At 38.5% G+C, this 26,734-nt stretch overlaps 5 protein-coding genes across 7 annotated transcripts in view; 2 read left to right on the top strand and 3 right to left on the bottom strand.

Annotated features, from left to right (window-relative positions):
- The window catches only part of LOC108607922, a 64,177-nt gene extending 57,957 nt beyond the window's left edge, over positions 1 to 6,220 (top strand). For both annotated transcript variants that reach the window (XM_033294972.1, XM_017999035.2), the window contains exons 9-11: positions 1,400 to 1,661; positions 2,727 to 2,802; positions 5,382 to 6,220. In XM_033294972.1, the coding sequence (XP_033150863.1) occupies positions 1,400 to 1,661; positions 2,727 to 2,802; positions 5,382 to 5,610 (567 nt within the window). In that variant the 3' untranslated portion in view covers positions 5,611 to 6,220. The remainder of the gene's footprint in view (positions 1 to 1,399; positions 1,662 to 2,726; positions 2,803 to 5,381) is intronic.
- Positions 6,221 to 7,450: 1,230 nt separating this feature from the next.
- LOC108594384 (2-oxoglutarate and iron-dependent oxygenase JMJD4 homolog) lies at positions 7,451 to 8,867 on the top strand. Its single transcript, XM_017979547.1, has 2 exons — positions 7,451 to 8,101; positions 8,155 to 8,867. Exons 1-2 carry the CDS (start codon positions 7,494 to 7,496, stop codon positions 8,816 to 8,818), a joined length of 1,272 nt encoding a protein of 423 aa, XP_017835036.1. The 5' UTR covers positions 7,451 to 7,493; the 3' UTR covers positions 8,819 to 8,867.
- A 24-nt stretch (positions 8,868 to 8,891) lies between these two features.
- Positions 8,892 to 9,930, bottom strand: LOC108594386 (CG5783). The gene is made up of 3 exons (XM_017979550.2): positions 9,703 to 9,930; positions 9,420 to 9,646; positions 8,892 to 9,365 (listed from the first exon to the last, which is right to left on the bottom strand). The coding sequence occupies exons 1-3, from the start codon at positions 9,907 to 9,909 to the stop codon at positions 8,942 to 8,944; spliced, it is 858 nt and encodes a 285-aa protein (XP_017835039.1). The 5' UTR covers positions 9,910 to 9,930; the 3' UTR covers positions 8,892 to 8,941.
- Positions 9,931 to 10,107: 177 nt separating this feature from the next.
- On the bottom strand, positions 10,108 to 11,151 carry LOC108594385. Of its 2 annotated transcripts, none has more exons than XM_017979548.2 (3): positions 10,909 to 11,151; positions 10,446 to 10,852; positions 10,108 to 10,391 (listed from the first exon to the last, which is right to left on the bottom strand). In XM_017979548.2, exons 1-3 carry the CDS (start codon positions 11,110 to 11,112, stop codon positions 10,127 to 10,129), a joined length of 876 nt encoding a protein of 291 aa, XP_017835037.1. In that variant the 5' UTR covers positions 11,113 to 11,151; the 3' UTR covers positions 10,108 to 10,126. The 2 variants fall into 2 exon arrangements, with proteins under 2 accessions (XP_017835037.1, XP_017835038.1); XM_017979549.2 differs by having other exon boundaries at positions 10,926 to 11,037.
- A 400-nt stretch (positions 11,152 to 11,551) lies between these two features.
- LOC108596851 (MDS1 and EVI1 complex locus protein EVI1-A) lies at positions 11,552 to 26,402 on the bottom strand. Its single transcript, XM_017982991.2, has 2 exons — positions 26,094 to 26,402; positions 11,552 to 13,450 (listed from the first exon to the last, which is right to left on the bottom strand). The coding sequence occupies exon 2, from the start codon at positions 13,329 to 13,331 to the stop codon at positions 11,673 to 11,675; it is 1,659 nt and encodes a 552-aa protein (XP_017838480.1). The 5' UTR covers positions 13,332 to 13,450; positions 26,094 to 26,402; the 3' UTR covers positions 11,552 to 11,672.
- Positions 26,403 to 26,734: the final 332 nt, after the last annotated feature.

Here is a 26,734-nt window from a genome sequence, read left to right as displayed (position 1 = left end):
ACTATTTAATTAAACAGACACGCAGACATAACGACAGCGAGTGCTGCATATTAAGCATACGCAGCGTTAAACAATAATAGGCTCAATTAAAACTGCAATTAAATGCAAATGTCAGTAAAGAATTGTATTTAACGTATTTCCATTGAATTGGCTATAATTATTATTGTTGAATAATATGGCGACTGCGTTGCGAAGCGTTAAATTTTAATGCCATATCGAATGCCAGTGCGAAAAAAAAAAAACATTTTAAATATGCGTATGAATAACGCTCGTCGAAATTATTTGCACATTGCTTGGTCTTAGCAATTAATCAACAAATAATTTGGTAATTTTAATTTACTGTATAGCATATGTGTGTGTGTATGCAAGCCACGTTAATTAAGATTTAATGCCAGACGAGCTTATGGTGCTGCTACTGCCCCCACACCCATTTGATCAGCAAAATGTTGCCCAGTCCAATTTGTCTGTGTGCGTAATTAGGCGACAATAAGCATTTAATATACATTACGCACACAAGCAAACAAGCAGAACACACACACACACACACATGTGCAGTGCTACCAATTAGTTTTTGCTGTTTATTTATGTTGAGCTTTAGTGCCACGCCCATTAAGTACATGGGCCGCATCACGACATTTCGGTTAACTGCAATTTGTTGGTTCATTTGATTGCCCACAGCTCAGCTCAGTTCAGTCGTCTGTCTTCCAGACGAACACAACAATATCTGGTTATGTATGCTATTTATGTTGAAACGAGACAAATGCTAATTAAAAATTATCTGCGTGACGGCATCGGCTATAAAATAAACTGTACAAGTTTACTTCCAGGCAGATGAAACTTTATTGATAATCAAATCAAGAGCAACAACAGCAGCAACAACAAAAGTTGTCATAACGTTATCGATTTGAACTCAGCTACTCAGTAAATATATTTCATTTGTTCCACTACTAGTTGTGTTAATCAAGAGTAAATGTATCAGTTGACTCATGCCTTAAATTAATGTCGCGCTGTGTAATTAATTCTTCCATAATGTGTGGCGTAACTTGAATAGTACAAACTCTCATCCGATTAGTAATTACTCCACACACAGACACGCCCATAAATCCACGCATAAATACAAATTACACACACACACACACACACAGACAGACAGGCTGTAATGTGAATTCACTTTGGTTTGTGTATACAGTCAAAGGTTAAATAGAAGTTCATGCATAATGAAAGACACCCACACACAGACACTCAGCTCTCATTACTTATATTTTATGACATGTGCTGAGAGCTACGCATGTCAAGTGGAGCTCAATACAAAAGCCAATTAAGCCTCTGCGCCTAGACTTTACTCGCATTAAGTTCTAATCAGTGACTAACCAAAGGCGCAACCTTTTCGCCATTGCAGACAATCATACGCGAGATGAATCGCCTGGGCATGATGGTGGACCTATCGCACGTCTCCAAGGGCACCATGCGGGACGCTTTAGAGGTGAGCGAGGCGCCCGTTATATTCTCACACTCCTCCGTCTATGAGCTATGCAACAGCAGTCGCAATGTTCAGGATGATATCCTACAATCGGTGGCTAAGAATGGCGGACTGGTCATGGTTAATTTCTATTCAAAGTTTTTGTCGTGTAGCGAGAATTCAACGGTACAGGATGCAGTCGGTAAGTTGTTGGGGCTTCTACATAAATTCATATTATTTATTAGCACATTAATGTAGCCATAGCAACTGAGGCCTCCAGACTGTAGTTAAATCAAATTAAAAACTAGGCATATTAAAAAAATCAGATGCATTTTTTTTGTTTTTTAATTACGCTCATTTTATTTTTATTTTCTTTCTTTATTAATGCGATTTTAAATCAACACTGCATCCATTGTTTAATACAATATCAGGTAACATTATTTATTCATTTATAATTAAAACTTAAACTTACATCCCTCAGACGGAATTTAATTAAAACTAGAACTCAATTTAAAAACTAAAAATTCAAATGTCTTTCTTTGCTTTATATGTGAATTTAGTTTTATTTATTTTTTCTTTTTTATTGCTACTTGCCAGTAATTGTTAATTTTCATTCCTCACTTGTTTTCAATTTCAATTCACACTTTGCCTCATTTGTTTCATAGTTTCCAGTGCCGCCCGCAGCACTTGGCATCAAAATTAATCAAGCAACGTCAAAGCCAACGCCAGCGACTTGGCTGTGGTCATTGGCACCACAAAGCCTGATTGTCAGTCTATTGTTGGAAGTTAGTTCATTATGTGCTTTCAGTTGTGCTTTGGCTCTATTGCCGCTTTCTTTACATTCCCATTGCCATTTCCATTGCCTTTTCTCTTTTTGGGTTGACAGCCCCGCCTCAAAATGGCGGACGTACTTGTAATCACTTCCTGTTTCGTTGGCGTTTCACACAATTTGGTTTGCTTAATTTGTATATCTCGCTCTTTTTATTTGTTGCTTTGTTTATTGCAATTGCTGTTGTTGTCTAATGCCATGTGTATTGCTTTCTTCTTTCTTTCCATGCCCATTGTCTACGCCTGGATACATTTGCAATTTGCAAAAATTGTAATAACGCTGACCTATGATGGAATACAACAACAATAACAATAAATTCAACCACATTGCGCTTACTTAACAATGGCTCCCTTAATGAACTCAACAACAACGACTATTACTGCGTTATCCTGTTCAACACACTCACACACACACACAAACACTCTTATATACATACAGCGCATATTAATCACATTAAGCGTGTCGCTGGCATCGATCACGTTGGCCTCGGCGCCGGCTACGACGGCATTAATTAGTAAGTAAAAGTCATTTATTTCACTTAAATGCGCATTTCCGCTTGGCCACAAGCTCAGCTCGAATTTACAATCACCACCCACCTACCGCCACCCACCAAAAATCTGCTTGCTACAGACAACCGCAACCACCTTGCTTCACTTCGTTCAGGTGTTTTTTTTTCTTTCATATTTTTCAGTTATTAATTGATTCCTATTTAAGTACTTTAGCTTAACATGGGCGTATTGTCTGCGCGAGCAGCTCATTAAGTTAAACTGATTACGAGCATTGACACATCAAAGAATACTTGTGACTCGTCGCCAGTCAACCGTTATATTAGCTTAAAAAGAAACCTTTTACTTATTGTAAATGCTTTCACATTAAATCTGACATGTGTGCATTTTAAATGGATATCAAAAATTCCCTTGGCCAATTCCCACAAGTCTCAAAGAATTGAATTAATTATTTTAATATTTCCTTTTTGATATTTTAATAAATGGCATTTTGAAACGGTGATTTAAACTCATTTAAAATAAGACGAGCTTCACCTAAATTATTAGAAATATTTATTTCTACGCTGCCTCAGAATTGTTTCTTTTCATAATATTATTCTAGATAGAATTTTGTGAATTCGTATAATAAATTGAATTAAATTAAATTTTAGAAACGAATTGTATTTAAAGCATTAATCATCATCATTATCTTAATGAAAGTTTAAGCCACAGATACTTTTTATTAAATTGATATACAATACTACAAATCTACAATGAAGCATTTTATACAAAAAAAAAGAGATTATATTTCTATAAAATTTTTTAGAATTTTATGGTTGTAAGCACGTTTTTATTAGAATACCCTAGCCAAATTCAATAGACAGCATTTTAATATTCCTAATATCTAAACCCATATATATATTTACTACTGCTACTGCTATGTATGGTATTTCAATTTAAATATTAGCATAAGCCACATTTTTATTTTGTTGTTTATTGGCAGCCAAAACAAAGCCACAATTTGTTGCACGTACATGAAAATATTCAACAAATAATTTCCATGTAAATCAATTTTCAACGTAATGAACTTCGTTTGGTGGGCACGTCAAAAAAAATGTAAATAATAGTAATGAAAATAAGAACACAACCGAAAGTGTTCATATGAATATTTATGGGGACGTGTCACGGCACACGGCAGCGAAATATGTGACGCCGCCCACTTCCCCTCCCACTTCCGTGCACAGCTTTTCGACATGTCCTATATATATGCAGAGTACACAATAAATAATCTAAAATTCTATGAAATTACAAATTGTCAAATGGACTTTGGCCATGGCGCTAACTAACTTTAAACAAAGACTACTGCCGGACGTGTCGCATATTTTCAACAATTTAAGCCGATTTAGTGCTGTTGTTTTTGTTATTGTCGTTGACACCTGCCACAACTAGCAGTATATTTAAATAATTTTTATTTGGTTTTATATAATTTTGGAATTTCTTCCGCTTGTTTTTGGTTAATTAAATTACCATCTAACGTCAAGTAAGGTTATTGTAATAAATATTGTGAAATGAGCTTTAAATTGTTGCTGCCTATAAAGCCGCAAAACGATTGCTATTAATTTGAACAAAAAACAATGTATAAATTCCATTCAGCAATAGTTTAATATGTTTCCATGTGGCATTGTGGTTTTCTCTGTGGGTGTGTCTCTGTGTGTGTGTTGAAAAGGAAACCATAGCAAATAAAAGACGCAACTGAATTTGTACTTATGGCGAAGGCAAACGACATAAATTATTTTTGTTATGGCTCATTCAAGCGTGCCACAAATATTTTATATGTATTAAAGTACTAGATTTTTATACAGGGTACTACCAATAATAATTTTAAAAGCTAATTAGGTTTAAAGCATGATTGCATGCTTTTGCTATTGAAATTGCAAAAATATAGAAATTTGTATTTTAGTTTAAATTGTTAATTTGCTTAATAGCCAATAATTATAAAAGGCAATCATATATTGTTAATGGCAATCGACGAGCTAATTTATCGTTATTCTGTCAAATTTGTTCAAATAATCTTATCTTGATTATACTATCAGTTTATTATCATAGGAATAATCTTTAGTTTGATACTTTGTTTGTATTAAATATTAATAGTTTCTGAGATGCTCTTAATAATTTTGTATTATTAATACAAAATAATTTCATTTAATAGCTGTACTTTGAACTTTGCAACTTATAAAATTGAATTCCACAGGCGACTCCCTGTATGGTTGCTATGTGATTTGCTTTCGTAAAGTGCCAGCATAAGTAAACTTGGTATTTATTTGTTTTAAATGTATAATATATGATTAGAGTGTGACATTAATCTCGTACAATATATTTGAATTTATTATTTATTTGCTATTGTGTTATTTGTTGTTTATTTGTGGCTGTGACTTGAATACAATTTGCAAAGTCAAACCTAATTGTGCATAAAATTTGACACACGCACACACGGACAGCTTGCTGAGCTTAATAAAGCGTAATAATATAAATGTTGTTTACTTTAAATGAAAGAAAATATTGTAGATTTATGTCAGCTTTAATAAACTTGCATCTTGTTTGCTTGCAGCACACCGAAGGGTCTGGAGGATGTCTCCTCGTATCCCACGCTGTTTGCGGAGCTTCTAGGTGGCGGCTGGACCATGGAAGAGCTCACCAAGCTGGCTGGTGGAAACTTTCTGCGCGTCATGCTGCAGGTGGAGAAGATACGCGATGAGAAAAAGGCTGCTGGGACTAAGCCCTTTGAGGATCATCCCAACTTTCGCACAGATGATCCCTACAATTGCACTTCTAGCTAATTGCAGCGAGCTGAAAGATTCCAAGAGGTTGTACTATAGGCTCAGCTGGGGCCCAGCAACGAACTCATTAGCAAGCATTAAAGAAATTATAATATTAGACATAATTGCATTCTAGTTACATACATAAGTGGCATAGCTATGGTTTCTATAAGCTTTAAGATTACCCAACTATGCTACTAACTGCTAAGTATTGAAATATGTTCAGTTTAATTGTTGTTTTAGTTCTATGACAATCTACAGACTGCCAAGCGACTAGAGAGAACCCACTTGATTGCTATACATAACATAAATAGTTGTTTTTATAATGATGATTTGCTTATCCCAACTGAACTACCCAACTACGAATCAACTACGATCACGCATGTTTTTTACACTGGACCAACACAGTAATAAATAGTTAAAGCTTAAACTTTGTAATCGATAAAATGTATTACTTGAATTGTCTTTAAGCATTTAGTTGTTTCTACGAGAACTACATATCAAGTATGTATTAAATATATATGGGGAAAACGAAAACAATTTCATAATTTATTTAGCTGTAATGTTAATGCAAAATGCAATGTATTTCAATGTGGGAAAGCATACACTTAAATTAAATAATCTACGGTATATAAATTAAAAATTAACTAGTACAGTAAATTACTGAAAGCTTTGCGCATACAAGGCAAACATTAAATATAAATTAATTTAAATGCTATTAAATTCAATTGATTCGTTTAGTTGATTTTGTTTTCCAAATGTTAAAGAATAAATTGCATCAGTGCTAGTAGTTTAAATAGCGTAACAGATACTAAATTAGTATGTAAGCAAAAAAGTGGGCATGGCAGCAAGCTGCCCACATTAATATGTATATAATAAGTAATAAATATGACTACTATAAATTAATTGGCATTTTGTCACTCTTCCCCATTTACCCCCCTGTCTACAACAATAATAACAAAAAGTAAGCTAAAGCTCTGTCAGTATCTCTGTACCTTCTAAACCTACAAAAAATATATAGCAAAGAATAAAAACGACAAATTCTAGTCAAATATGCCTAGTATTAAGTAAATAAATATACAAAAATTATAAAGTTTGCATATAATAATGTCGAAATCAATAATTGTACATTTTCTACTATTGTTACAATTTTTTACAAAGTATTTTATACGATTTTGTATATGTATATAGAATTTTTACCTATACCACATATACTACGAGTACTATTATTATTATTTGAATCCTATAGTTTTCTAGCAATGACTTGACATAAATATTACAATTAAATTCTATACTCTGTAAGTTGTTAGCACACATTTAGCGCTTAGTATTTAAATATATAAGTGTGTTTGCCTGCAAGGCGAGGCATTATTATATCTGTAAAATATACTTATATAGAATTTAATGCAAATTATACACCAGCCCACACATACATATTTACATAAAAAGGAAAAACAAAATGAAACTTGAATATAAATATTTCTAGCTCATGACGCTCTGTACTGTGAATTTGCATGTGTCGGACTTTGGTTTTTTTGCATAAAAACGCATAACGCATATGTATATGTATGTAAATCCAAATTGTAGTTAAAACTTGCAAAATGGTAAAATGTTTAGTGAATAAATTTCAATAAAATGAAAGTAAAATACAATGATAGATCTTTTAATAACACAAGGCGTTGGTATTTAAAAGTCCGTTGCTATCAGAGCAATTTTGCGCAGTGCTATCGAATACCTGATCTATCGATAGTCGAGCTCGTGCTTCGTGTTGGTGCGCACGTACTATCGTAATAAAACAGCAACCGATTGTTTTTTTTTCCCTGTACTCATTTTGCGTTAACGGTCACACTCTAATCGTTTGGCTTATTTACTTTTTTGTTAAATTAAAGAAAACAAAAAATGAGATGGCTGCAGAAAATACGGCGCCGGAACTGCTGGCGCTGCAACCAGAGGAAAGCATAAGATTTAACACTACTGCTGAAAATATTTGTATTAACCGACGCAGCGCCGAGGAGCTAGACTACAACGAATTTTACTGGCGCTATCTGCATGCGAATTGGCCATTGATTATAACAGATGTCTCAAACAAGTGGGAGTGTCGTAAGTGGGCGCAAAATGCTGAAGATGACACCAATGGCAATGCTAATGCCAACGTTAGCTCAACTGTTAGTGAGCATACCCACATTAACTTCGACTACCTCAAAAGCCGCATAGACAACCTGGACGTGCCTGTGGCTGACTGCAATGCTATGTATTTTAATAGTCATGCCAAGCTGGAGTTTAAGTTTTATGATTATCTCGAGCGCTGGCAACGCAACTTAGAGAATGCAACCAACAGTAATGTGGCCAAGGATAATCTCTACCTCAAGGACTGGCATTTGGCTGCACAAATGCCGGCCTACAAGTTCTATCATGTGCCGAAATATTTTGCCTCCGACTGGCTTAACGAGAAGCTAATGAAACAAAAGCAAGACGACTATCGCTTTGTCTACATGGGACCCAAGGACTCATGGTAAATGATTGGCCAAGAATAAAATGCTTATTCTAAGCTTTAAACTTTTGCAGGACTTCATTCCATTCGGACGTTCTAGGCTCCTACAGCTGGTCTACGAATATAGTTGGTCATAAGAAGTGGCTCATTATGCCGCCTGGTGAGGAGCTCAAGCTGGCAGATCGCTTGGGCAATCTGCCCTTTAGCATAGACGAAACGCTGCTGGACTCGCATCAAGTGCGCTATTTTACCATCAATCAAACCGCAAACGAGGCGGTGTTTGTGCCCAGCGGTTGGTATCATCAAGTATGGAATGTAACAGACACTATATCGGTGAACCACAATTGGTTCAATGCATGCAACGCGCCGCTCGTTTGGCGTAACTTGCTGGGAAACCTGCAGGCAGTGTACAAGGAAATCGCCGACTGCCGGCAAATGGACAACTTTGAGGCTCACTGCCAGACCATGTTGCGCGCCAGCTTTGGCATTAACTACCTCGATTTTATAGAGCTTCTGGAATGCATTGCCAGCCAACGTTTGGCAGCGCAACTCGAGCCAAGAACAACGACCAACAGCTTATTACTTTTTGATAGTTATACAATGAACGATTATCATGTGCAATATGATTTGGATTGCCTGCGGAAGCTGCTCGCCCAGATGCTGCAGGAGTCCAGTGTGCAGCAGTGTGACGCAGCCTACGAACGCTGTCGGTTGCTATTGCAGCAACTGCAGTCTTAGACAAAGCCTTGGCATATTTTTATACCAAAGTTGTACTCGTATACAAATATTATAGTTGTGGTATTTTATTATACACAAAAGCCTAAAATATTATAAAGAAAGTAATTTATTCGAAGGATTGTCTTATTCACCTTTTGGCCAAGTAAAGTTTTGCGTCTGTGTGCGCGCCCAATAGCATTCATCGATGATCTTGAAGCCCAGCTTATTAAACACGGCTATCGATGCTTTATTCTCTGGATTCACCAAGGCCATGACATCATCTCCAGCAGCGGCCAAGCGTCGTGATATTTCCGCAGTAACCAAGCAGCCAAATCCACGACGCTTATGCGAGTCCAACACTTGTAGAGCACCCAGAAAACCGCCTTGAAGACGTATGCACCATGCTACCAGCTGCTTGGGCTCCGCTTCATAGAGTCCAACACTTGCGCACAGGCGTATTTGACGTTGTACAAAGTACAGTGAGCCCTCGTGATGATTTGGCCAATGCTCATCAACTATATTTGCATCTGCCTCAGTCAGGGCATCAAGATAAAAGCCAGGCGGCACGCTAAAGACAATAATTGTTTAATATATTTTTAATATTCTAAACGCTGTAACTTACTCAACTTTTAGCGCAGCTGCCTGCTGCTTTGGCATGTAGTAAAGCAACGTGGAGTCAATGAATTGTAGCTGCAGCAGTTTTTCTTTAAAGACGCTCTTTAGTGCTTCTATATGTCGCGCAGGCATGGAACTACATTTCAGCTCCTTAGACCAATCCAACAAACCCAATGCCTGCTTTAAGAGCTGCTCAGAGTTCTCTAAGCTGCCTACAAACAGCTGATAGCGATCCTAAGAGTAAGCATGAATAAGAGCTAAGAGATTGTATTTCAAATTAATTTACTCACAACAATAACAAAGAGCGCCAGCTCATGCGCTCTTTGTGTATCAAGCGTGTAGGCGTGTAAATGTTTTATATTTGGATCACTCTTTAGAAAATGTATAAAATTTGATAGACAATAATACTCTGCACAATATTTGGGCCAATCTTGCTTATAAATTGCTTGAAATTCTATTAATTTGTGGAGCGCAAGGTTTTGTAGCTTGGCAGACATTGCGTTTTTTTACAACCGATGCGTGAAAGCGCAAAAGCAAAACTGAGCTGTTAGTCATTAGAATGCAATGGATGGAATGTAAACAAGTTTGTCTAAGTAGTCCAAGAGCGTAGAGAGCGGGTCGCTTAAGAGCGGGCTATGTTCTCTTTTTAAAATGCTCACGCAAATGTTAAATTTTTTGCAAACAATTAAGCTTATCTTTATTATCACGCTTTTTTTATTGCTTATCAGGCCAGTTGATTGTATCGCCTTTATGTGGCAGACACATGCTCCAATAGTAATGCTCGCCTGCGTTAAGTGTAAAATGCAATTTCTCAAAGACTCTGGCAGCTGGCGCATTATCCATGCTTACAAGCGCTGTAACATCCTGTTCCAACTCCTTGGCAATCTTTTGGCTTATAGCAGCAGCCACTACTGCAGCAAAGCCGCGTCGTTGATGCGTCTCTAGCACCTGCAATGCGCCCAAAAAGCCACTTTGCAATCTGTAAAATACACTATATAAAAACTGTAATAACTAAAATATGTAATTCATTTACCTTAGGCACCAAGCACAAAGTTGTCCCGTTTCCTGTTCATAAAGTCCAACGCTTGTATTGTGCTCTATGAGCAGCTCAATTAGCTTTAGCGAGCCAGCATGACGTGCTGGCCACAGTTCATTGATAAGCACTGCATGCTCCAGACGCACTTTGTCCAGGTAATAGCCCGATGGGCAACTAATCTTCATTAGCTTTGCCTTTTCGCAGGGCATGCTATAAAACTTGGTGTTCATTTCGCGTTCCAAGCATAGCTGTCGCTCCACGATTAACTGCTTATAGACATTATTGTGCGTCTCGTGTATGGCACTCACCTTGTAGCCCACGGACCAATCCAATAACTCCAAAGCTTCCCGCAGCTGCGGTGTTTTTTCCCTGCTCAGATTGCTAAAGAACAACTGATAGCGATGCTGTTATAAAAAATAACACTTTGTTATTAGCTTCAATAAGTGTTTAAATTACTCACTACTAAAATAAACAAACCATCGCTTCGCCAATCATTCTGTAACGTGTAGAATGTCAAGTGTTTTAACGTAACTTTCTTCTGCCATCTTATATAATTGTCGAGCCAAAAGTAGCCCACACAATGCTTGGGCCAATCCTTAAGATATAGCTCTTGCAGTGATTTTAGCTCACGTAATTCGCTTATTTTTGTCAACTTTGCGTGCATTTTGCTAACATTTCAAAATGTAAACAAAAGACAAATGTCGATTGCAGCCAACGATACGATAGGTCGATTAATCGCTTAAGTGCACGAATGAGCCGTTTGGTATTTTTCTATGCATCGCAGCCAACTTCAATTGCTAAATTTGAAATAATAGTAACCGCCTAAAATCAAACAATCGGTTTTAATTTTTAAAAAAAACTTGTAACTTTTTATTAAACAGTGGGCGTTGTTTGCTTGTCGTACATGTCTCGTGTTTGCTTTGTGTATATATGTACATAAAATACCAATTCTTAAAATTAATACGTACATAAATTGATTTACAATTGCCAATCTAATATTTGTTTTGCTTGCTGCTTGCATTCTTTTGTACAATTCAATTTACAAATTTTTAACATTAACAAATTACAAGTTACGCAATAAGTATATATTTACAGCTAGACAAAAATTATTTATATATGTATATTTATAAACGAACAGCAAATAGTTTTGTGTTGTTGTTGCGGTCGTTATCGCATTCGCTGGTTTCTGCTAGGAAATGTTTTTTATTCTGGTTCAGTAAATAGTTAGGATTGGATTGTTGACAATGCTGTGGTTGTTGCTGCTGCTGCGGCGGCGGCGGCGCCTCTTGTTGTAGTAGTCTCTGTTGCACCAGTGGGAAATAACTTGGAGGCGAGTGTCTTCTTCAGCTGCATTATGGACTTGGATTCTTCCTCTTCCTGCTGCTCCGTCAGCGTTGGCTGCTTTTGCTCTGCTGCTCCAGCTGTGGGCGTGTCAGCATTGCTGCGGCGCAGCTCTGGTGACGCCGCTTGCGTGGGCGTTGGCGTATGCGAAGATGTGGGCGTGTGTGAGGACGAGCAGCTGGAAGAAGCAGAGCTGCGTAGCGACTGATGTGGCTGCTGCTGCTGTTGTTGCTGTTGTTGCTGCTGCTGCTGCTGCTGTTGCTGCTGCTGCTGCTGCTGAGTGACCTTGCCCATGAAGCTGCGTATCTCCTCGAAGTAGGACTCCTCGCTGGGATTCTCGCAGAAGCGTCGAATGCAGTGCATGCGGTCACTGACGCCACTGAGCGCACTCAGCGACACTGCATCCGACTCATGCTTCTTCAGATGTCTGTCCAGATTCGTTTGCTGGCCAAAGCAGCGCTCGCAAATCTCGCACTTGAAGGGCCGCTCCTTGTTGTGTATATTGCGCACATGGCGCTGCAGATTGGACGAGATGCTGAAGGAACGTTCGCAGTACTTGCATTTATACGGCTGCTCGCCCGTATGGGTGCGCAGATGCCGCGTCAGATTGGCGGAGCGTGGAAATACTTTGCCGCAGAATTTGCAAGTGTAGCGGTCTTTGTTGCGCTGCTGCTGCGACGTGGGCAGAGCATTGGAGGAGGCCTGTGCCTGGCGCTGTTTGGCTTTGCGTGAATGCTGACGCGACTGGAACTCCTGCAGTTGCGGATGCGGCTGCGGCGCAGGCGGCGTTGGACTAGCCAACGTCTTGGGCGTGGGCAGCTCCAGTTTAAGCTGCTGTGACGGCGGTGCTGGTGGCGGCTGCTGTGCTTCGCTGTTGGGCCAGCTGAGCTCGGACTTCTTCAACGGATGCCGAAAGGCAAACTCAGCTGCTGTGGGCGTGGGGCCAAAGACATTGCGGTACTGCAGCGGCAGCGTCTTGGTCATGGCCTCCAGCAGCGTGGAATGCACGCCAGGCACAACTGCTGGTGGTGCTGGAGGCGTGGCTACGCCCTCACGCAAGGCGCGCAGCATCTTCCGGCTCATGTCGAAACCGAGATCTGCCAACGAGGCAGCAATGTGATTGTTGTTCAGCTCCTGTTCCTTGTGCTGCGCGGCCAGCTCGTTGGCGAATATAATGAGATTGCTGTTCTCATCCTCCAGAGGCGGTGGCGGCGTTGGCGAAGACGACGAGGACTGCTCGTCCAGTCGCAGTCCAGGCTGTCGACGCTTGTGCGCCAGGCGCAGGTCCAGCGGCTGATCAAAGCTGCAGCGTCGCTTGGCCTTGCTGCCATAATGTTGCTGATGCTGCTGCTGTTGTTGATGTTGCTGGCGTGCTATGGTTGTGGTCATGCTGCTGGTGGCTGTGGCCGCCGTCGTTGAGGCGGACAGATCATAAGGTACATGTGATATATACGATGTGGGTATTAATCCTAAGGCAGGGTAAACACAGCCCTGTTTTGGGCTAGGAAGCATCTTTCTTGGTGAGTGGTCTTTCTCTCTCATAACTGTTTACTATACTTGGCTGCTCTGTCTCTTACTCAGTGCCTGAGTGTTGTTGATTTCGTCGATCGAACTGCAATTGTTGCTTTAAACTTTATTGTTGCTGCTGCCCTCGCATGTGCCTGGAATAAAAAGTAAAAGTTGATCAAATAAATATATACGATATGGTTAGATGCTAAGCAAATATTAGCTTCTAAACATGGTTTAAAATTGCAGCAAAGTAATTATATTTTATTGTTGACTGTCATTAAATTTAGATTCTATTTTTATAGACTCTTCATTCCGCACAGCTGCTTATGGGTTATGCCCATTGACGTCATGAGCTTTGAAATAAAGACCAACTGTCATCAGTTGAAGAACTCAATTTTCATACAACTAATTTTTTCGTTTTTAGTTTTTTTTTTATTTTTTAGCGCAATGCCAAAAGCTGCAAAGTTTAAACAATTGTTCTATTGTGTATTATTTTTGGAACGGAAAACAAAACAACTCAAAGAAAAAAGAATTAGAAATAATGTTAACGGTAACTAGAGTGACGATTATGTAAGACAAACAGACAAAAAATGCTGACAAACATCTAAGCACACATAGAAAGACAGACAGACAGACAGACTAGACTAGACAGACAGTTAAATAGTCAGGGCAAGTGGGAGGGGGGAGGTCTGCACAGCTGCCCTCATGGAGGTCGTCGCTTAAAGGTGCGTGCTAGACAAATGCGTAGGCCGCCAACAGTTGCCAGTTCCAGTGCCAGTTGCCAGCTTTGCCAGTTGAGCGTAGCTTTAACTCTTTTGAGGCAGATGGCACGCAAGTCATGTGAACTGAAACTCACAGACGATTTGCCAACAAAGAGTCGCAGCTATTGCAACTTGGCAACTTGCAACTGCCACAGCCACATCCGAACTTAAGCAGGTGGGCGAGCTGTGGATGTTGCTGCTGTGTTGCTATCTAGAACAGAATTTTTCATGAGACATTTTACCGTGGGCCGCTTTGGCAGCATTTAGCGACTACTATAGACAACAAATTGCCATTTGGCGGTTATTGTTGTTGTTGTGGCCCAAAAGTTAATTAGCCGCATTTGCTGCTTTGATTTACTGTTGTCAGGCGTTGGTAAGACGTGAATTATTGTAGCCAAAAATAAAAAAAAATGCTTGAGAATTTTATGCGTTGGTTGCAACTACAAGAATGTTAAACATTAATAATGTAAGCTGAAGCAGCTTAAAGTGTATTATAGTAAAGTATAAGCGAATTTGATATATATTTTGTATTTTTTTTGTTTAAATATATTTTTAATTTCCATAAATTTAATTCACCTTTAGCTGAGCAACAAATGTTCGACTGCATTTTCATTTAAAAATTCTGCGTTGAATCTTGAGTGTTTTCTCCCAATAAAAATTTGTATTTTAGCTGCAAGTTATAGTCAAACTATATGTTCATAATTTGCTGCAAACGTGCGCAAGTGTTTGACAATTATGGTCAACACTGCATCATCATTAAAAAGTGGCTGCCTAAAGAAGAAGCTGGCGCAAAGTAAAAAAAAAAAAAAAACTACCAATTAAAGAGCAACAAAGTTTTAACTGAACCGACAGCTAAGCAACAAGAGCAGCAGCAGCAACATCGCATGTTGCAAAGAAAAGTGAAATCAAAGTTGTAAAACCGCGAAAAACGCAGTCAGGCAAACAAACAGACAGCGACACATAACAGCAACAACTGCAACGCTCCAGATTGGAAAATGTCCAGTGGAAGATGTCGACAGTCCGCACAACTTTGTTGCTGTTGCTGTTGCTGAAGCAGGCATAATCAGCCCCCACAAAAGCTGTTGACAATACACAGCTCAGCTCAGGCTGGCCGATTAACTTGGTCATGCTCAAAATGGATCAACGTACCTAAGCGCAGCCAAAAGATCCATCATCAAAGGCCCTGAGGCGGCTCAATCATGATTATGTCTTATATTAAAGACAGCAAAGTCACAGTTGAAATCGTTATAATTCAAAAGCGAAACTTGTCAACAAAGTGTATTTACTAGTCGTGTATGCTTCAGCTTAGCTGTGATTAGCACTGCAGCTGCATAATTATAACGCCAGCAGCAGCAGCAGCTTCAACATCATCATGGCCTGTCATCATGTTGATCATCCACATAATCAGTGAGTGGCTTCGGTTACGGTTGTGATTGTGGTCCGAGTGTCGCACGAGCAACCAGAGGAGCATAATCAACCGCAGCCAGCAGCCAACAGCCAGCAGAGCAACTAACTAAACTGTAGCTAACCGGCGTCGCACAATGAAAAACGAGAGTGAACTAATACAAATAAGAAATAAAAAATAAAAGCAAAACAAAACCAAAACAAAACAAATGCATTGAAATGGAAAATTAAACCTTGTTACATCAGTGCCAAAGCAAAATGCAACAACAACAACAACTGACAAGCAATGCAACGACAACAGTTGGCTGGCAGGATCAGCACACACAAACACGCATACATGCACACATGGCACGCATACTTGGCTCATTGCGAATCTCTAACAAGGCAACCTGATACCAAAAACGTCACAACAGCACAAACAAACACGCAAAAGAAATACACACATATATATAAACACACACACACATACACATGTGTATACACTCTCTAGTCAAGTTGAGATAGGTAATGAAAACAAATCAAGAAATTCAAATGGTGTTCATTTGCAAAATCATTCACAGTCACAACTTAAGTTTTTGGAATTCACAATCATGAATCAGTTATGAATTGTTAGTTTCATTAAAAAAAAATTAATTATTTTTAAACTTTAAGAGTCAAGAGACAGTAAAATTAATACATTTATTATTTAAATGTATATAATACTCAGTTATTTATTTGTTACTTATTCTTATCATTAGCTGTACTTATTATATAACAATGATAAAAACAATTAAAAAATATTTTATATTTTTAAAAATCAACAGACACTTCAATTTGAACTCATATTATTTATTTTTTCGTTTAGTTCGTCACACATTTTTGTTTATTGCATTAACATTTTAATCTCGCGAAAGAAAGCTTGTTAAAAATGTAATTTATTTGCAAAATTTGATATAAAATTTATTTATGTGTGGCAAGCAGCAAATTGAATGCTGTTTGCTCAACTGTGAATGATCATAAAAATATTTACAGATTAAAAGCGCTTGCTGCTGAAATGCTGCTGCTGCTGCTGCTGTTGTTGTTGTTGTCGATGATGCTGCTGCGGCGACAACTGCAATCTGTACCACTTTTTCCTTCACTGGTCACACAAAACACAGCAAGTGTAGCAACAACAACAATGCTAGCAACAACAGTTGCAGCTACAGTTGCAACAGCGCAAACATCGCATCTCCAAATCACGTCTTGGAGCAGTTGTTGTCGTCGTCGACGTCTGCGTTACATATCGCAACGTTGTCTAGATTGGCCAAAGACTCGACGACTTGGCTGTGACTAGCTGTGGCCAGGACGGACCATCAGTGCAATAAAAAGTGAGAGTGACATCGGAAATTGTTTCAATTTTCTCAAAACGAAACCAACAAACTAACACAGCCAGAGCTGCCGCATTTTGCGGCAACATCAGCATTTGTCTACAGCTGCAGCAGCTCAGCAGCTCAGCAGCTTCAGCTTTTATCTACAGTTTTCGGTCGTTGGTCGCTTAATGAATGAATGTCTTAAACTGTATCGAGCAACATTTGCTTTGCTTTTTTTCGCTGCTGTCTATTTTTTTTCCTCGAGCGCAAATCAGCTGCCCAGCTTGGCAAGTGCTTTCCCAATGTGTCCACATTCGCTTTGGTTGCAGCCACAGCCACGAGAGCAACAGTTTGGCCGCCAGGCTACAGCACACATAGCATCCTGTTGTTTGTTATAGTTTTTTTTTTCTTTTTTGTTCGTCAATGTTTTATTGCTTACTTTAAACTTTATATAACAAGCAAGACAACAGCAGCCAGGCTCACATTTAGATTCGGGCAAACAACTGACGCTTGCCAGTGCTTAAATAATTGAAATTTTTCAGCGCATTTCATAGGTGCAACAATTGGCTTAGTTGGTGCCCCAAGACTTGAACTATTTGTTGAGCAATTTCTGCGCCGCATTCGCATTTTGATGTGCGCCTCTATTTAAAGCGCTCATTTGTAAATGACAATCGAGCCACAAGAGCTGACCACAGCTGGTCAGACACATGGCTGATGTATATTTTATGCAGCTGCAATTCTTAGCCGCATGCCACATGCAGCAGCCAGCATGATATACAATGCCATTCGAATTCGACGTGTGGGCGTTACATATTACGTCTTTATTATGGCCAAGTCAATGCAAGTCCATGCGGTAATTAAGACTACAAGACTGCGTATTTACAGTCAAGAAATTTGTTAAATGAATAAAATGATTTAAGCAAACAGTTGCAGTTTAAAAAGCGATCAACATTTTTTTTATGATGGAAAAGTTTTAACTACTATATATTGTGCTGCTACTAATTATAATAGCACTATTAATAAAAGCAAATCTACTACTATTTTGAATAATGCCAATAAAAGTTGCAACATGCTGCAAATAAAAAAATAATTAAGCTGTAAGCTTAGTTATCAAACAAGCAAACCAAAAATAGTTTTGATATCATAGTAATAGAAAAATAAAACAATTAATAAATAAAAATTTAAAAGTTGAAAGACTTTTATGTAAAACTAGTTTACTTTTATAATTTCTAAGCAATTTAATAACGTTATTTTCTTTTTATTTTTTTATTGACTTTATATTTATTTAATAAACTTTTGCACTCAATGCAAACAAGTCGGCCATAACAAGCTGCTCATAAATTAGATTTGCAACTCTAGTGCCCACACAGTAAATAAATTAAATGCTTTGCTTGCATAGCAGGCTGCTCTCTTTTCAATTAAACTGTCATAAGGTTGACTAATTGTTAAGAGCCATCAGATACGTATATTTAGGCAGGTCCAGTTAGCCGACTTTATGTATAGTATATCCGTTTGCTTTGGCACCCACAAGCAAGTGAATGTTGCCAAGCGAAATTTGAAAGTATTTATGAGTCGCAGAGCCGGCCTTAATAGCCAACAACAACAAATATTATATTCAAATAATTAATTGAGCGCAAAAAAAAAAAACTAAGCACACAGAGGCGAAGTCTCAAAAATGCTTTTAAACTAACAAAAACTGAAAAAATTAATTGAGATTTCACGACTTTGGCGAGTCCACAAATCAGAGCCAAAAAAAAAGCTACTCCATTTGATTGCCTAAACGTTTCAACAGCTCAGCATTTTTGATGCAATTAATTAAATTTTTATTTCTTCATTGAGCGTCGCACTTCTGTTTAATGCACACATGTGTGTGTGTGTGTGTGAGAGCTCATTTGATTTCGATTTATTACCACATAATTTAGTTGCAGTTCGGGCAAGTGATACAATTATTTCAATACAAACACTGCGAGTGCGCGAGCGAGAGAGAGAGAGAGACTTAGACCAGTTAAGCTTGTTCTAGTTGAAAGCGATAGCCACAGAGCCTGTTGAGATCGTCGGCTAGTTGTGTCGCTAGCGCTCTATTAAAAATAACGAAATAGAAGCAAATGTAGGGGAGCAGAAAAAAAAAACAACAAATGCATAAAAAATAAAAATTGAAAAGAAACCGTATCAACATTCACATCATAAGTAAACCAGTTTGCACCTGAGAGAGGAAGAAGAAAGTTGTCTTGGCCATTTTGGCGGTGGCAGCCGCGCACTGCATCGAGTGCATACTATATGAATATATCTGGCCAAAGGAGCCCGAGCCGAGACCATTGCCTACCTGCCAGCTTCAGCTCCAGCTCCAGCTACCTTGGCTAGTTAGCCGCAACTCTTTAACTGCAACTGCAACTACGGGCAGGTCTCGCTAACAATGGCCAAAAGCTAACTGTAACATGGCAGCATGGCAGGCAGGCTGCCAGCTCGAGTCGTTTTTGCTTCTTTCTATTTATTTATATAGATTTAGTTTTTTTGGTCATAAGCATAAAATATTGCGCACATCCCAAAAACATTCAACAAGCCTCGCATGTCCACATACGAGCCGCCGCCGCCGCCGCCGCCGCTCGTTCGCTTGCTGGCTGGCTGCAGGCCTAATTATATTGCAGTCTTTGCTTGCTGCTCGCTTGCAGGCCAATTGTGTCCCTGGTGCCCGCCCCCACCATACCAGAGCCTATCATTGCGCTGACACATGCAACAGCAGCAGCAGCAGCTACAACAACAACAGCAACGGCTACTGTACTGTAGACACGTGCGCCGCTAACAACAGACAACGGACAGCAGCAGCAACAGGTACGTATGCTTGATTTACAATAAGCAATTGATGCACTAAACGTTGCCCTGTAGAACATAAACGAGCTATAGCTCTAGCGCACTAGTTTAATTAGCTGCGTTAGTTACAAGCTCACAAATAAATGAAAGTAAAGCAGCAAGCGATATTAACCAACATAACTATAGCTAAAAGGGCTGCTCTTATGCGAATGTGAATGCAAATTTGCGCAATGTTAAAGTTCTGCCTGCTTCAGATTATAAAACTGTAGTTAAGATAATAATCATTCATTGAATGTTATTAGTTATTAGTTTAGTTAGCTATAATTTTAATATTATACTCTGTACAGAAACTTTATAGACATAGAAGTATCTATGCTGTGTTGCTGCAAAACATCATAAACTAAATATATAGAGAGTTAAAAATTAGGTTTTTGATTATTAAATCAATCAATAAGTAACTTATACCTATTTGCTGAACTTTATAAATTTTGAACAAGCCTTCAAATACAGTCTAATGCTTTGCGGCTTCGAATAAGATTCTAATTGGGGAAAGGCTAAACTGCTTTGTTGCCCCGAAATTTCATCCTGTGTACCCCTATAAATATTTACACTAAATTTATAACTCAATTTTTACCATAAATGGCTATGAAAAGCAAAGGCTTAGTGGACAGTCCAAAGCTTCAAATATTCCACAATAGTACATAAATTTCCCAAAGCTCTTATATATTTTAGCCTGCAAATTTATACAGCTCTAATTATTGACATTGTTGGATAGATAAAAGACAGGTTTGATTATATTATAAAGCTCAACACTGATGCTTACAATATATGAAAAATAGCTGTTGCTCAATTTTGTTACACTTGACATCTTAATCGTAAGTCAATTGCCACAAATTTAGTTCTGCCAAATCGATGCTAAGGTTGCTCTTGTTTTTAGCGTTCATCATACCCTTTTAGTTAAGCATTTGATTACAGGGTGTTTTTTTTATAGCAAAGACGGCAACAATCAATGAGCAAAATTCCAATCGTAGCTGCCTGCTTTGGCTTTGGCATAAAGTGAAAGTGCTCCAGTTGCGTTGTCCGCGGATGTTGCCATCAATTGCCAAGTGCTTTGACTCCTCCTCACACACACACATACATATATAAAGTGGCTCATTCGCTCGATCAGCTACAGCATTAGCTTTAGATACAGATACAGTTACAGCTTTAGCTACAGCTACAGCGCTCGTCACTGGCATTGGCAGCTGCGTACTCGCTGACAAGTTGTTTGTGTCGCACCCTCTTGGCATTTAATGCCACGCCTTGCAACGCCCGCCTTTCTCACGTTGCTACGCTTTGTTGTTGCTGATGTTGTTGCTGTTGCAGCGGCTGTGCGCATTGCAGAATAATTGGCAACGACTGGGAGCTCAATTAGCGTTGCCTGGCCAATTACATTTGACGGCTTTGCACACACACACACACACACACAGCTTGTCAGTGTTGGTAAATTGCCCAAAAGCATTAGCTGCATTCAACGCATTTGGCTTTAAATGCGATTTCCTTCCGCTGCGCAAAGTCAAAGCTAGCAAAAGTGGTTTAATAATTTAATTGCCTACATCTAGGCGCATTTAACTTGACCACAGTCACAATTGTAAGCAAATTAACGTTGTTGGTACTAAACTAGCTCATACATCATTGCCTAAGGTTTTTCGGCAAATGGCTCGCTCTCATGCCAAAAACCCACAAACCAACGCTCGTTAACAAACAAAAATTCTTGACAAAAAATTGCCCACAATTTAGCCCAGTCAGCTAACTGGGGCTAGACAGACGCAGACGGCCAGCAGACAATGAAGCTGAGTTAAGAGACGTTGGCGCTGTCATCAAAGCAAAAGCTACCAGCTATATATCAGCTGATAAATAGTACAATATGCTACAGCTAAATGCGTTACAATTATAGCGAAAAACGAAATCAACTCAAAAATTGTTGTTACTATAAAAATTCACACACATGTGAATGCGAATGCGAATGCGAGTAGCGCAAGTTAAGATTCAATGTGATGATTACATATTTGTTTGCTGCTGATTGTTGTTGTTGCTTTTATTGTTGTCTGCAGAGTTTTATGGTCCAAGGTTAAATGCTTTGACTTCAAAACGAGCTAACAGTAGCGAGGGGTGGGGTGGGTGTGGGGACAGCGACAACTTTGCGACTTTTGTGTCGCTTTAGTTTCGTATTGTGTTTGTTGCTGCTGCTGCTGCTGCTGCCGCTGACGGCAACTTCATTTGATTTGCAGTGAATATTAAAGCAATTTGTGGGATTATTTCCTATTGTAATCAACGTGCCAGTGTTTACTCATCAGTGCCCCACCACCTGCCACCCAACCAACCAACATATGTTCAAGTACAAGAGCCACAAAGACAACGACGCTGACGATGACGATGACGATGAAGTTGTCGTAGTTGAACTGCAAGTGTTGTTAGTTGAGCTGGTCTGCCCTTTGGCTAAATGACGTTTGTTTATTTATGTTTAGTTGGCGTAAAAATTGCTCTAGTTTCAGCTCAGCATTCTCTATTGATGACATATTATGAACGCTCAGCTTGTTCAATGATGCGACGCATTTATCAATTCCACCTGACGGTCATAGCTAGAACATTTAATGTCTAGTTTGCTTTTGTTGCTGTTGTTGTTGTTTGTTTTTTTCTGATTTTGCTTTTTTACACCTTTTTAATTGTGGGGGCACTCACATAATTAATTAAAAGCGCTCGCAGCTCTCATTGCATTCAAGGTTATCACTGCCCTCCAGCTGAAGCTCTTTACGCCATATATATTTTTGATTTACTTGTTGTTGTTGTTGCTGCTGCTGCTGCTGCTGCTATTGTTGTTTAGTTGGTTAATTTACAGCTTTAAATTAGTGTAGTTTACTTTCAAAACACTTTACTTTTGCTTTCAAAATACTTATACACACATACGTCTCTATTAATCTCTGGGTGTGGCCATCATTAAGTTTTATTTCTTTTAAGTAGATTCACTTGGATTCCAAGCTATTGTTGCCATCTACACACATATGTGATGTGCAGAATGTTATTCTTGTTTCTCTTTTTTGGAGAACTGCAGACTTTGAAGCAATTTGCTAATGATGCTTAACATGGGTGCGGAGTGGACTTGGCTTCGATTCTGTTGGCAGATGAGTATGCAAATTGAAATGGTAAAGATTGCAAACGATTGTTGCTCTAATAATTAATTTTTAACATGACCAGATTGCATATAAATTAAAATTTATATATGTAAATATTAAAATTTTATGAAATGAATTACAAATATCTTGTATTTTTTTTGACATGAAATATATCATGCTATTTATTCTAACTATTTATTTGCTGACTATGTTTTTATGATAGCAAAAATGTATTTTACAATTTGTTTATCAACAAAAAAAATAAGCTGTATAACTTAATATTTGTTTGTCTAAAAAAAAAAAGATTTATTCATTTTTTGAATATCTCTAGCATAAAACAATACTTGAAATTTATTAAAACTCAACAATTGTTTCAAGGCTCAGACTCCATATTTTTTACATAATTTATATTCAATATAAAAGAAATAAAAATGTATATTTGTTGCATAAGCAAGTAATATAAGATTTTTTTTCTAAATAGAGCTGGAAACGTAAATCATGTTTTAGCGCCATAAAATTTCAATTTAAATGTAAATATTTTATATATAAATCCTTCGTAATGTCAACTCAATGTCTACAAGCAATTTATATAGAACAGACATTGTAGCAAACGCTCACATTGTCGCTCCAATTAAAATGCAGCTCATCTCCTCGCGCTGCATTGCAAATGGGCTTACATAAGCAACAGTAACAACAGCAACAACAGCAGCAATAGCAACAACAACAATGAGTTGCTTAGCTATATATAATAGAGCTGTAAGTTGAGCTGCGAACTGCGCCTTGATCGAATGCATATAGCGTATATATTTCCCTAGTCAGGCAGCGCATGCTTTTCATTTTAATCGATTTGCGTATTTCGGGCAGCGGTAATTGCAGGCAGGCAGCCTGGCTGGCTGGCTGGCTGGCTGGCTGGCTGGCTGCCTGGCTCTGGCAATTGCAATGCGGGCAACTTTCATTGCGAGGCCGTCAACAATTGTGTGCTCCATGCTGCTCCACGCCCAAAGAGTGCCAATCTCAGCTCTAACTTTAGTTCAGCCGCAGTCTCAGCCTCAGCCGCAGCCACTGAATGTGGATTAAGTGTATGCCAAGGCATTAAGGCAGCGCTGGCTGCTGAGTTTCTTTGCTATTTTCTTCAGCTGTTGTTGTTGTTGTTGTCAGTTGATTTGCAGTGCGCGCTGCGTAGCCTAAAGTGATTTGTTTTTTAGATTTTCAAAGTGATTGCGGTTATCGACGCTTCAGTCGAAGTCATCGTCATTGCCCAACAACAACAACAACAACAACAACAACAACAGATTTGTAATTGAAAAGTAAGAGAGGAAAGAAAAAAAATTCAGCACAAATTCCAGGCACACAAAATGTGTAACGCAATCAAATCCATCGCTTCCGGTTTAAGACGCAATTAACTGACTTGGATTACGTACCGCTACCAGCTTCGGCTTCAGCTTCAACTTCAACTTCAACAACTGAAACTGAAGTCAACTGAAGTCACCGCTCATCACCTTAACTTGACTTACTTTAACTGCCAATGCACTTGACTCGCTGACTTTGTGGTGAGCCGACCGAGCCGTCCTCTCTATATGGCCGTCATGGCCATCTATTTGCAGATTATCCCGTCCCCCCAAAACATTTCACTTCATTTTCAGCAACTCTTGTAATTGGCTCAAGTGTTGTTGCATACGAAAACATTTGCCTCTGATTGCTTTGATGATGAAATGTCATAATTTTGTTTGATGCGTGTGATTTCGATTTGCTGGCTAGAAAGTTGCCACTGTCCAAATTGCCTACAAATTTGCAAGGCCTAATAGTCGACATTTATTTGACAATGGCGTCAACTATTTGTCATTGAAGTCGGTATTTAAATTAAAAGCTACAAATAGAGTTAAGTGTACATTAACTAAAGGTTTAATTTATATTTATACGGGGATTTTTAACAATGCACAGAACATAAACAAAATAAGTAATTACATAAGAGTTTGCTACCAAACAAAATAACATATTGATCGATTTTTGGCAGCTTGTATAATTCATTGAAATTAGCTTTCTAATTTGTTTTTAACATTTAATAAAATGAATCAAAATTGGTTTGAATCTTTAGCTAATTAGCCAAGCTAATTCTGGCTGCTAATGTGGCTACAACCTCCATCCGCTACGTTCTATGCATCCATTCACTTGCTAACCTCCAAAAATCATAAAATTAATGATTGTGTTGTTATATATAATTTTTTTTTTTGGCGCTTCTTTTACGCCCATCTGCCACTGACGCTGCATGGGCTCAAGACAAGCATCAACTTCTATTTAAAATTAAATTAACCTGCTTAATTTGCCGAACGCCCCGCCCCGCGCCGCCGCGCACCGCCTGCACGCATGCGTAAGCGCTAAGACGCGCCCAAAACATTCACTCGACGCAAAAAGAGGGGAAAAAAAAAACAAAAATGAAAATCGAAAGGCGCTACTAATCGTCTCAATGCCTCAACACTGACAGTTGTATCTGTATTTCGGTTCGGATGTATCTAAACTGTAGCACATTCAAAAATCTCGTGCATTTTAACGCATAAACGGCTCGGCGCATGGCTAAAGTGGAAGTGGAAATGGAAGTGGTCTCAACCCTTTCACCCTTCACCATAAACACTGGACTGCTGTGATGGCCAGCTGCCAAATTTAGCGAAAATTCGATTTGATTTTGATCGCTCAATTAGCGTAAAAGCAACATGTCAAAGCTATTAATCACTTTCGAAAAAAATCAAACTCAAAACTCATAAGCGTAAAAATTACAAAAGAGTCCATTAAAAGTGAAATATATTACAATCGATAAGCAACAATTAGATTGTGAACTTAAAGTAACATCTGCATAATTAATGATATAATATACTATTCGCTATTCGCTCAACAATAGTTAAGAGATTAAAAGATACGTCTGCTCGTGCCGTTGGCAAAAGTGCGTGTATCTAGGCGTTAACCCAAAATTATATAATTTATTTATGCCTTTGATTGGCGAAAAATAACACAAACGTCATAGAAAAAATATTAAAAAGTTATTTTAGCTGCGAACAACTCTATTTGCGTTTTTTTTATTTTATAAAGTCACTCTAGTTGAAATTGCTGCGTCATTACTCGAACTTCAATTTCATTCATTCATCAATTACAATACACAAAAGTCGAACGAACGAATGAACGAGCGCAAAGCAAAGCAAAGCCTTGAATACTTGCAGCTACAGCTACAGATACATTTGTATCTTTGTGCGCTTGTGCATGACATTAAGTTTAATATTTATTTGTTGGCAGATCCTGTGTCTATATAGCGCTTATTAAATGTATCTTTGAGTTACTTGCTGGGCTACTTACATGCTTGAAGCTGTCTTCAGTTGTCGCGGCATCAATTTGCTAGCCTCTTCTAGTTTAATTGTAGCACAATGCAGACTTGTTGCCGCTTGCGTTGCAGTTGTTGTTGCTGCTGCTATAAAATCCGCACGGATATCCGTTGGCCGGCAGGAAGAAATCAACATTTGAACACCGTTGGCTATTGCAGCGTTTTACGGATGTTGATAACCTGCCTGGGCTTAAAGTTGATCTACTTAGTATGCTTGTTGTTGTTGCTGATGCTGCTACTGCTGCTGTTGTCATCCTGCATGCAACATGCAACAACAAAATGTATTGCCGACGGCGCGTGTGAAATTCCTTTTTTTTTCAAATTTATAGTTAACCAACACTTTATATATTTTGTTGTTATATTTAAAGTTAAACGTCTGTACAATAGAAACTTAAGCTTATTTATTATATGTAGGAGCTATAGTTATAGGCAATGATTGAGCATTAGATTTTGTTATACACTTTGAATTTTATACACTTTGTACAAATTTCTAGCAGGTAGTTGCAGCTAGTTGTTGTTGTTGTGCATTTGCATTAATTATTAATTAACTGTAATTGTCGTATTATTATTCTCGCTGCTCGCGTTGACACCAATCACAGAGCCAGAGAGCACTTCC

Source organism: Drosophila busckii, chromosome 2L (genome assembly GCF_011750605.1).
Source record: "Drosophila busckii strain San Diego stock center, stock number 13000-0081.31 chromosome 2L, ASM1175060v1, whole genome shotgun sequence".
Lineage (NCBI taxonomy): Eukaryota > Metazoa > Arthropoda > Insecta > Diptera > Drosophilidae > Drosophila > Drosophila busckii.
The sequence above is the reverse complement of the archived record's forward strand: the minus strand, read 5'-3'. Positions and strand labels throughout refer to the sequence as shown.

Excerpts from the sequence above, each read along its gene's own strand:
- LOC108594384 (XM_017979547.1), top strand. The coding sequence starts at position 7,494 with ATGGCTGCAGAAAATACGGCGCCGGAACTGCTGGCGCTGCAACCAGAG. Across the intron at positions 8,102-8,154 it reads ATGGGACCCAAGGACTCATG|GACTTCATTCCATTCGGACG; the intron begins GTAAATGATTGG and ends AAACTTTTGCAG.
- LOC108594386 (XM_017979550.2), bottom strand. The coding sequence starts at position 9,909 with ATGTCTGCCAAGCTACAAAACCTTGCGCTCCACAAATTAATAGAATTT. Across the intron at positions 9,647-9,702 it reads TGGCGCTCTTTGTTATTGTT|GATCGCTATCAGCTGTTTGT; the intron begins GTGAGTAAATTA and ends GCTTACTCTTAG. Across the intron at positions 9,366-9,419 it reads GCAGCTGCGCTAAAAGTTGA|CGTGCCGCCTGGCTTTTATC; the intron begins GTAAGTTACAGC and ends TATTGTCTTTAG.
- LOC108594385 (XM_017979548.2), bottom strand. The coding sequence starts at position 11,112 with ATGCACGCAAAGTTGACAAAAATAAGCGAATTACGTGAGCTAAAATCA. Across the intron at positions 10,853-10,908 it reads ATGGTTTGTTTATTTTAGTA|CATCGCTATCAGTTGTTCTT; the intron begins GTGAGTAATTTA and ends TTTTTATAACAG. Across the intron at positions 10,392-10,445 it reads CTTTGTGCTTGGTGCCTAAG|ATTGCAAAGTGGCTTTTTGG; the intron begins GTAAATGAATTA and ends TGTATTTTACAG.
- LOC108596851 (XM_017982991.2), bottom strand. The coding sequence starts at position 13,331 with ATGAGAGAGAAAGACCACTCACCAAGAAAGATGCTTCCTAGCCCAAAA.